General features: G+C 34.2%; 2 protein-coding genes across 2 annotated transcripts; both read right to left on the reverse strand.

The window, feature by feature from the left end:
* Positions 1-718: 718 nt before the first annotated feature.
* Positions 719-4,452, reverse strand: LOAG_09041 (cation efflux family protein). The gene is made up of 9 exons (XM_003144570.2): positions 4,279-4,452; positions 3,147-3,357; positions 2,686-2,857; positions 2,519-2,610; positions 2,259-2,426; positions 1,892-2,055; positions 1,583-1,658; positions 1,259-1,423; positions 719-1,000 (listed from the first exon to the last, which is right to left on the reverse strand). The coding sequence occupies exons 1-9, from the start codon at positions 4,440-4,442 to the stop codon at positions 758-760; spliced, it is 1,455 nt and encodes a 484-aa protein (XP_003144618.1). The 5' UTR covers positions 4,443-4,452; the 3' UTR covers positions 719-757.
* A 2,586-nt stretch (positions 4,453-7,038) lies between these two features.
* On the reverse strand, positions 7,039-10,328 carry LOAG_09042 (glycosyl hydrolase family 18 protein; the record flags this gene model as incomplete). Its single annotated transcript, XM_020447846.1, has 8 exons — positions 7,039-7,227; positions 7,327-7,521; positions 7,996-8,157; positions 8,236-8,365; positions 8,659-8,768; positions 8,891-9,046; positions 9,456-9,660; positions 10,273-10,328. 8 exons carry the CDS (start codon positions 10,326-10,328, stop codon positions 7,039-7,041), a joined length of 1,203 nt encoding a protein of 400 aa, XP_020301963.1.
* Positions 10,329-11,198: the final 870 nt, after the last annotated feature.

Here is an 11,198-nt window from a genome sequence, read left to right on the forward strand (position 1 = left end):
ACACACATATATATATATATATATATATATATATATATATATATACATATATATATATACATATATATATATACATATATACCCAGATACATATTACGAGAGATCTTGGTTGTTTTGACATTTATGCGGTGAAGTAAAATTATTATTATCGGTCGAGTTAGATAACGAATTATATAGAGCATTAATGGTTAAAAGTCTTAGAAAATTGTCTTAAAAGCACCGCAGATTGATTGGACCGGGAAAAAGTGATTATGTACATTACTCTTCCACATGATAAAGTCACAGGACAAATGACATCAGAACTACGTGACATGGATTTTCAAATAGTGATACTCTAGATATCAAATATTAACACTGTTGATATCAGTCTTAACGCGTACAGGTATTTCACATCGGAGATAATAAATGAGAATGAATTAGTCTAAAAACAAGTGAAGCTTTCAACTTTAACCTGATGGAAATCTCAGAAAATGCCCGTAACTTGATTCACCATTATGCAATAAAATCTGAGTGGAAAGAAGCAAGGTGACAAACTACAATGTATAGAAAATTCACCGGTTAAAATCATATATACACATGGTTGAAATTATTTAACAAAATTAAAATTTCAGGTTCAGATATTGCTGCACTTAATAATATATCTAGAAGTGTGGTCGGTTAAATCCAAGATTTAGTAGATATATCATTATAAATAAGACGGAAGTGTGCAGAAGTAATTGCTGTACTGGTCAAGTAGAAAGGAGGGCAGCAACGATCTTTACACAACTTTATGTTCATCAGCAGGTAGATGATCAAATTCGTAGTCACAATGGACGAAAGCTCTTTCTACTTCCGCCAAACTTTCAATACTAGTCTGTAGCGCTTCGCTAATGTCATGCGACTCGCGAAGTGTCATTTCTGGATTCATCACAATGTGAACTTCTACTAAAAAGCGTGTGCCGAAGTGGTATACGTAAACAGTATCGATGTAATCTATTCGCTTGTCGTGCTCCACACATACCTGTAAACGCATAAATTCGAATTACACTTCACTTGCTCTCAGAAGCAACAGCTTGGCAAATTGATTCATTAAAAAGCATGATTCAACCAATACCATGGTTTGCTTTTTTATGTCCATCACGCTATTTATCTTCATTCATAATTGTATTTGGTCGCGCATACAATGAATATAAAACAAAATGGTGTCTAGCAGCGGTTAGCCAACCATTGTTAATACTAAACACAATGATGGACTAGTTCGGATGGGAAAACAAACGACCTTCACGATACGATTAATGAACTCTGGTTCAGCCGACTTGCCAGAAAGCATTGCTAAATGTTCCTTTCCTGTGAAAAACCAAGTAGTAGCAATGTATATGGACACAGCAATGGCACCGATTGGATCAAAATATATCCAGTAATTTGATGCGATCCAAGCACATACCTGCAATAAATCATTTATGACAAATGAGTGAAGAAAGTTTTCGTAGGACATACGGAAAGCAGTGAAAACAACAATCACAAGAAAAAAAATTGGAAGATTTCCGAAAAAATAAGCACAAGATAACATGAAATCAGAACAAACTAACGACTAAAAACTCACTATGGCGACTGTATTGGATATACAGTCATTCCAGTGATCTTGCGCCAACACTGCTACTGAATAATTATAATCCAATCTAAAAAAAGTCGAAAAAAAACCCACGTGTTTTTCAACAACTTGCTGTCCGTGAAAAAGTAGGATTATCCAATCGCTGAGTGAATGCATATCATTACATAACTGCACATTAAGGACAGTCGTCCTTAGTGTGCAGTTGTATAATGATATGCATTCAGCCGACTTGATGATATCATTTATTATAATTCTAATTCGACTTAAATTGGTGTGAAACTACCAAGAAACTGCACTAACTTTTTACATAGGAGCATGAGGGCGAATTTGATGAATACAATGGTAACCATAATGAATAACGAAAAAATATCCACTCTTGGATTGACCGTATCATGGATAACTGACTCTAGGGACTGCACTACCATTTGAACTGACGCCACTCCCATTATAACACTTACAATTATCTATAAATATCTTCTAGAACTTTCAAATCTGTAGCAAAGAATGGATTAGGAAATAAACCGACAAACCATTTCAGCCAACGACTACCGCTGATTAAGTTCTGAATCACGGCGCTAAAGACTAAGGTCTAACATTGATGAAGTGAGGAATATTTTTTCCTGGAGAATGATGTAGTAACAAAAAGAAATAATGAGGTGTAACTAACCAAAGCGATAGGTTCCAAACGTGTCCTCCCTCTAGGATACATGTACGGATCGCGTTTTCTAATGGCACGATCCGTTAACCAAATCACCAAACCCGAAGTGATATCGACAGCTGAATCAACTAGCGAAGAGATTATTGACAACGAACCGGAAAGATATGCTGCTGCAGTCTGCAACTAATAGTGAACTTAGAGATAAATAAAAAAGCGCAGTAAGAGTTGATAAAACTGTTAATAAGTGGTAATATTATGAAATAAATAACCTTAGCGATTGCTAACGAAACGTTAGCAATAAGAGTAGTCATGGCCAACCATCGTGCCGCCTTATCCGCCGATACATCCATTGAGGATTGTACTCTAAAAAAATATTGTTAGTCAAAAAAAGAGATACAGAAAGTAAAAAAAATTTTTGAAAATTTTATTAATGTACCTTTTTTCATGACTTTTACTGCAGGTGTTTTGTGTTTACCATTTGTTGAAGCGCTCTCCGGGAATATTTTTTCTGAATTGGAATCACCCTCAAGCAATATCATTTTGGATTCGATGTGCTCTTCAACATTCCCTTCCGAATTTTGTATTTTTTGCTTCCGTCGTCGGTGTTCCTGAATAAAAAACAAATAAATAAAACAAAAAGGAAAATTGTACTGTGTTCCACTGCTTGTGAGGGTGTGACATGTCGAGTGCTTTGTTAAGGATTATTAAAATAGCAAGAAGTAAGTTGCATTACCAAAGACAAAAATTCAGAACTGGCTAATCTAATTGAATAAATCACCAAATGAAGTGCAAAGACCACAGGGCCACCTAAGAGAAGCTTGTTGAAACAGCGGCTTACTGGTAGTAAATATCACAAATATGAATATTGAAAGAAAAAAAATTACAAAAGGAACAAACTTCGATGGCGGTGCTATCTCTCTTGAAATTCTCCACGAGGTCCGACTGTTTTCGATAAAATTTGCTCACTCGTTTCGGATTTCTGTTTAGCAAAAGCAATGGGTGGGAGAACATGATCCCAATGGAAGACGTACTGTAACTGTTGTAAGAAAGAGTTGTCTTTCTATCAAGTAACTGCTCCGTTGTTATATGACCCGCACTAGGACAAAATCTGGAATATATACGATCAAAAAAAAAAGTAACAAAGAAAATCAAATGTGGAAGTATGCTTTATGATTTATTAAAAGGTGTCCTTAAATCTAAACCTGACATATTTGCTGCTTTATTTTTAACTGCGAACACTTGTCACATTTAGCATTGGAAATACATTTCAATATCACTGCTCTCATTACCATATGCTCTTTACACTCTTTGCACTTTGGCGATAATTTTCGTCACAGTGATGCAGAATCAAACAAGTGATCCTTTACCAAAGTATTACATGAGTTAACAAATCACGTCCACGATCACATATCGTAATGCACCTTATAGCTCACCATTAATTTTCTCATAGCAACAGCTCGAAAAAAGATAGCATCTGCTGCACTTCAAACTGATAAGGAGTAGACTAAGAACCAGCTCAATTAACAATTAATATATGCAGGTCATAACTCTTAAGTAATATAAATAATAGCTGATACTATTAAAAAATTCCTTCCTTTCCTACCTAGTTTTCCAAACTTCGGTATGTGACCATAACACATGTGAACCAATAATAGTACGGTGTTTTGTAAAATTGTTTGCTTATGGTTAATTTATCAGCACTTCACTCCTCTTATCGCTCACACATTTTCTCACAAAAATTCCTATCAACAATGATGTGCTTCTCTTACAGGATAAATTTAGAAGTGAACTCTGCAACCAAAATGATCACTTTGCACATTCGGCTTATTCAATTTTAAAAAAAAGAAAGTCTACACAGCATATTACATTAATAACTTACACATTCTACTTGTAAAGGTAAAATAACGAAGAATTATACTTTCAGTTCATTCTGATCTCATACCTTATAGGATTTCTCAGAGGATGAAGAACACTACATACAGATATTTTAAATGATAAAAACAACTGATATCAATGGTAGCTAACTTACGCAAATTCATCATCTTCACTCGTTTCCATTTCTTCATCATCGTTAAAATCAGGAAGTTTAAAAGTCACCGGTATATTCGTCTTTTTCGTACCATCTAATGTCGTAGAATCGCTCATTCTAGCAACCCGTAACGTTGATTCGTTACTTGAGCCATCACCTGCCATTCCTCTGAAATATCTTCCATGAATTTACAAGAAGCAGATATTAAGTTGTATTCAAATAATCCATTGATACATCGAAGCATGACACATCATTTTCCATCCCCCAAATAATGGAAAATAATGGGAAATTATTAGGACATGAAATAAGTTCATAATCCCGCCTCCCAACTATCACCCAGAGTTTCTGGAATACTTTTGCGATTCGAGCATTAACCCACCGATAAGTAAAGGAACCGTCTCAGAGTACCTAATAATAATTAGAGTAAGGATGTTGCAATTTGCAATGTCGTAGGGATGTGAGTATTCAAGTGTGCGGTGTTTCCATAGATGTCAAGAGGTACGCGATCTCTGGGAAATGATTTATAAGAGTTGTCAAAGATCGGTTCGTGTTTCATTTTTGATCTAATTACTTCAACATAACATCATGAAATAAGAACCAATAGCTGATTGAAGTGATTAATGAACTAATTGCCCTCAATGCATTGCATCATCCTCGTTTTTGCAGTTCAGTAATTACTCTAGCGATTTGCCCCCGAATTGTAGCATCGCAAAAGTATTTGTTCTATTACTTGCAAGTTCATTTTCCACTCTCTTTATGTGCACGATGGTCATGACCGAACATTCTTGAGGTTTTGTCATCATTTTCTTACCATGCGACAATGTATTCTTTACTTACATTAAGTCAATTCTCGAACAGCAATTGTTAGCATGAATTATCCTCACATTCAAACAGTAAATTTTCCTACACTCAGATACGGTAAACCTTCAGCTTCTCCAAAAGAGACCTTAAATATTCGGTTATTTTCATTTGCTTCGATATGGCTTTATCTGTTATGCTTGCAAGATTTGATGAAATCTATTTAATACGTGTAGTTTTTTCAATTAAAACCATTTTTAAAAATAGAAAGAAAGCAAAGATGACGAACGATATTGAAGTGAAGATCGAGAATGATGATGCAAGCAATTAGTGTTACTGAATGAAAGAGAAGGCACATAAATTGATAATTACCAACTGCATATCGAAAATGACGGGACATCGACTGATGATCAATCGAGTCCTGTGATGCTTTTCGTTATGCCGTCTCGTAAGTTCTTTGTTCAAAGCAAGCTTTTGACAGTGAGCGCTGGTCTTATTTTGCATAGATGATGATTTTTCTTTGTTTGAACATTTGTTTGAGAAGTGGTGCTCTTAAAAAATTTCCGAGAAGTATTATTTTCAAATACCACGAATTGTCACGATTGTCCGGTCATACAATCAATACATCTATTTGCAGTAACATACCAAACATTCATTTTACTTTTTTTTTTTAGATTTCTTTTTCTTTGAAGTATGCTGGCCATTGGAAAAAAGTCTTGTCATCGATGAAATCATTCAAATAATAATTTCTACCTAATGAAGATGAAAACTTCTTGTTTTTACTGTATAAAAATACTCATTGCCTAAACTTCTAGTCTTGTAATAAAATTACTTAAATCCACCTGTTCAATATATATATATATATATATATATATTTGTACAGACTACTGAAAACGGACTGAAAACCTTTGAAAGATTCAAAAAGGTTGAACAAATGGAAAAATTGAGTAAAAATAAAAATGCATCACTGGAAGAGCTTACTGCGAAGCAAATGAAACAGACATAGAGAGATAAATAGCAAGGGAACAAACTGTACGTGAACTGTTAGCAATAAGATCAGACAATGAGAAGTGTTGAGCTATAGTTCTGTTTTATGTCCTTAAACGATTAATAAATGAAGAAACTAATTTTCGCGTTAAAGATCATTTGATCGATAGGAATCTGAAATGTTTATGGAACCTCCATCACTCACAAATGCCGGCAGATATACAAGTGGCTAATGTATAGAGGGTGGATTTTGAAGAATATGGCTTGCTCTTTTGCTGCATTTGTGTATTAGATATCAATCTTTTATGAGACGGATAATAATTTTACAGAATCGATCTTAATTTGTCATCTAGTGACATGAAGATCCGAGGAGCATGGTATATGTGTCTTGGTCAAAAGAGTCAGTCGGAGTAAGGGTTGAATAGATAGTCTTGAAAAAGCTTGACTGAAACAAGGTGAGCATTCTCTTATGCATGGAACTCTTGACTGGAAGCTTTGAACTTCGTAAGTTGATTTAATTGTTGCAAGGATGCCTAAGTTTGTAGTAAACTTCTTCTACCGCTCTGTTATTGTTACAAAAGAGTCAGTCGGAGTAAGGATTGAATAGGTAGTCTTGAAAAAGCTTGACTGAAACAAGGTGAGCATTCTATTATGCAGGAACTCTTGACTAGAAGCTTTGAACTTCGTAAGTTGATTTAATTGTTGCAAGGATGCCTAAGTTTGTAGTAAACTCCTTCTACCGCTCTGTTATTGTTAACGACAAAGTTCACTGTACTCTTTGACCTAAACCCATACATATATTTGCTTTATAGCATTAGATGCTTTAACAGTACGTAATTAATAAATTTGCTAATCCTGAATATATCCAATACTATTAGTAATGCAGCTTTCTATTAATGAGATTGTGTATAGGAGAATTACTGAAACTGGAACAATTATTTTTATTGGTAGCAAAAAGGCTAATTGTACACTTCACTAACTTGAATAGTTAGAGTGTTCCTCGTTATATTCTTTTCCTCTCTCTAGACTTCTTCCATCATTCCTTTTCTCTTTTTTCCAATAGCTACGTAATTTTTTATCGATTTGCTTTTTCCCGCTTTTGTTTCTCATTACTGCCACTTTGGCGGCTTTTATCAACGGATATGTTCCAAGCTTGCACACCCCCTGAAAAAAGCTAGGAATTCAATAAGTGTGCTGAAGTAATGGATAGATGGATATGAAACAACTTATTTATAATCTGATAAACTCTTATAATACCAGCACCTTATAATCATCGGATCCCAGGTCGTATATCATAATGCCGGCAAGGTTGTGTGCTTTCGTGTAATTCGCCTTTGAAAACATCGCTGTTGGATTTTCTAGTCCTAACCATTGCCGATCACCACCGTAAATATATGCTGATCGTGTCTTTCCATCGAACACATATTTATAATTCTTTGTTTCCGTCAGATTACACACCTCAAAAGAAGTTTTCTGAAAGACTGAAGCACTGGAAAAAGGATGAGGGCGAGAGGTTTTGTTGGAAGTATTACTAAATGACAGCTGATGACTGTTTGACAGAAGGAGATGACCAGCTGACAACAGAGTATTGATATGATTCTTTTTTAGATGTACCCATTTAGGGTTTCCTTTCTTTACTGGAACAACCAAAACTGACCAAATCTTTAGTACAGCTTTTCTTTCAGTAACCTAATGATTAATCGAATGCGGTTTTCAATTCTAATTCACCTACTTATCAACTTGTTGTTATTATTTAAATCTTAATCGGGTGTCAAATTATACTTCTTCGTTTGTTCCAAAGTTCTAGAAATGGACTCTATGGGATTCGACAATACCCACTTCAAATTACGATAAGATATACGAGACGGATTTTATACAAGAATAAGTGAATGAATGTACTGATTAGGGTTTTTATATGAAAGGTACCTCAACAAATGAATACATGGCACCGATATTTGCATGTCCGATAGCTGGAGCGTAGAGGAAGTGAAGGTACTTGCTGAGAAGCGTATATCCACGTCCGTACGTGGGTATGCCGAATATGGTCTTGTTGGCCCAGAGACCCCTTTTGAGCCAGTGTTGAGTCGAATAATGCTGCAGTAATGATCAATTTAGTTTTATTTCAAGTCCGATGTGACAGCTCTTCCATGACGAGATCAGTTGCAAATTAACCGAATTCATTTTGCCGAATATTCCAAATTCATACGGTTTACGAAACAGTGGTGCGTTAAAACCTGTGAAAGGTTCTAGCTTGGAGTACATATGGAAATCGTAGTTCATAATTTGGACATAGTCCAAATACCTGAAAGAAAATTATCCATGCATTTGTTTAAGGTCAGCTACAATTCTTAAATCACTTTACACCAACATCAGGTTTTAACGTTTTAATAATAATAATAATTATTATTATTCTTGTGAAATCACATCTGCAATCGCTTTCTGTTTGATGATTGCTACTAAATCATATCAAAGTTTTGTTTCTAATCAAACTGAATCAAGTTCATTCAATGCGCTGGCAGTCAGAGACCTACAGAGCACAAATTAAAGGAGAGAAGACTTAATATCCAGAAGCAAAACTGAATATGAAAGAATGACTTGTTAAATGAATTAATATCATAAGCCTTATCAACAATTGTAGCGGGTGCAGCCACTGCTGCACTTAGCAGTAGATTGCGTTTCGCCTGATCGAAACTTTCTCGTAGTTCCTAAAAGGATTGGAAAATATTAATCATTTTGATTGACTTAACTCTCAAAAAGGATACCTTCCTGAAAAGAAAAAAAAAGAAGATTATGATGATGCTGTTAGGATCATGAGCAAAGAGTTTACTTTGACAAGGACAGATAGACCTTTTCTATCCGTAGGCTGTGCATCCCAACTCCATACCGGGAATTCCCAATCGATGTCGAAACCGTCAACCTCGTTCGCCACCAAATACTGTGTTACATCTTCCACCAGTTTTTTTCTTAGTTCATTGCTTTTTGTCTATAAACAACAAAGCCAACTTTTCCCTTATTTCATTTACACTTTGAGATTTGAAATGATGTACATAAGATATTAAGGTGATCACCTTTAGGAGAAGGGATTTTAAGGGAGATTAATCATTTGATATTAATTTTCAGGAATTCAAAGGAAATTATAATTGAAGCCCCAAAATGCTGTATATAAAACGATTGGATAGGGCTAAAACAAAACAGGGAATATTTTGAGAAAGAATAGGAAAGACTAAAATAGAAGAAGAAGGAGATTTCAGACAAAAAGATAGCTGCAAAAGTTGCCTAATAATATAGGGGTCCGAATGAACCAAATATAACTTCAAGCAAACGTTGCAGTCTCAAATATCGCATTTAACACTGTGTGAAAAATAAAGTAATTAATGAGAGAACAAACTTACGAGGTGTGATATACGGCTGTTAACAGGTGTTAGAGTAATCAACAATTTAGGTGACCGTTGACCATACAACCACTCTCTTACTGTAGCTACTGTAGTAGTATTAGGCAAAGCGACGTGATAATGTTCGTCGATTGTACAGGAGCCGATCAAATTATAATGAGTGCATAAATTCTCTTCGAAATAGCTTACAGGTGGATTTTCTTTTCTTAAATGCAATATTAATAGCGTTTAAGGAAATAGCTTTTAAGTAAGTTTAAGATATATTGGTATTTTCTAAAAATGCCAATTGAACTAACCAGGTAAATTATAACTATGCCATAACTAGATGAAGCATCTGTATATTATGAAAGTGATAATAAGCCTTTCTGAAAAACAAAAGGAAGTTAGAAATTACTGAAAATAACAGGTTATAATTGGCTGAGATTCCAGGATCGGAAATACATAGATGGCATAGATAATCATCAGTGGTAGAACCATCTGAAATTCAACATTAATTTACCACAAAAATACTACTTGGCCAAAGCAAACCACGATCGATCGAACTTTCAGTGCAGAAAGCTTAACACTATCGACTGTCGAAGCCTCCAGTTATTTGCAGAAATTAGTTATAATCATGAACGTAATCGTCATAGTAATTTAAAAATAATGAAAAAATAATTATTTTATTGCTAAATAAACATGCGATATGATAATTGATAAGCTTTCATGATAGAAACTCCAGCATGATAAAGATAATAAGAATGCTAGGGAAAACGTTCCTATGATCTATGTCATTGTTTATGTTTTTCAAGTTACTGATAATGACTGCTGCACTTACATTAAGCCCTTGAAATGAGGAACACTTTGTAGAAGAATGTCAAGTGCAGCGCACATATGTATACTAGATTATTAGTCAATCTGTCATACTAAACATGATTCTATGAATGCATCATGAATAATGCAAAGGTATGATAAGTATTTTATTGTCATCCTACCACTATCATTAAATAAAGAAGATAATAATTTGATGTAATTTTGAATACAAATAATCTTAACAATCACATAATAATACGGTTTTATAATCAATAATCAGTATTATAGTACCTCTCAATTTTCCTTTAAAATTTGTTGGATGTGTTTGATAAAATATCTTCTGTTAGTTATCTTCAAATAATTTTTAGAATATTTGTAATAACATTTCAAATGTTTTGCATCTGTTTGCGTTTTCATTATTTGCTTGATTGTACCAATGTTACTCAAACAGATAACATTGCTAGAATGAAGCAAATAATGACAAGTGGAAAAGTTATCTTTTCACATTATTAACTGAATGAATTCTAGTTTAATTTTAATTTATTACCTTCTCCTTCCTGTTTTTCCAATAGATGGAGAGTCAACTGGTAATCTTTAAATATCACTATTCAACCTGTTTTAGCACTTCTAATTTTTTAAACGAAGACATTTGTTGAACATCTGACATGAGGCAGCATTTCGCCCATTTTTCGTTCATCATTTTAGCCTAAACATTTGATTTTATTTTCAAGCCATCCATAACAACCCTTTACATATGAATTCAAGTTACTGAAAAGTTTAATGACGAATAATATATGCTAATACTGCTATCACCAGAAAGGAACAAAAAGAAAAAAAGAAAACGTACTGGTTGGAATTCATTTTCAGATTGTGTCAACCGAAAAAAAAGATTTATAAACGATAAAAAGAAACAGAACTCGTACTGCTAGCCAGAGACAAGCTTTTAATAGC

Source organism: Loa loa (assembly GCF_000183805.2).
Source record: "Loa loa unplaced genomic scaffold supercont3.192, whole genome shotgun sequence".
Taxonomy (NCBI): domain Eukaryota; kingdom Metazoa; phylum Nematoda; class Chromadorea; order Rhabditida; family Onchocercidae; genus Loa; species Loa loa.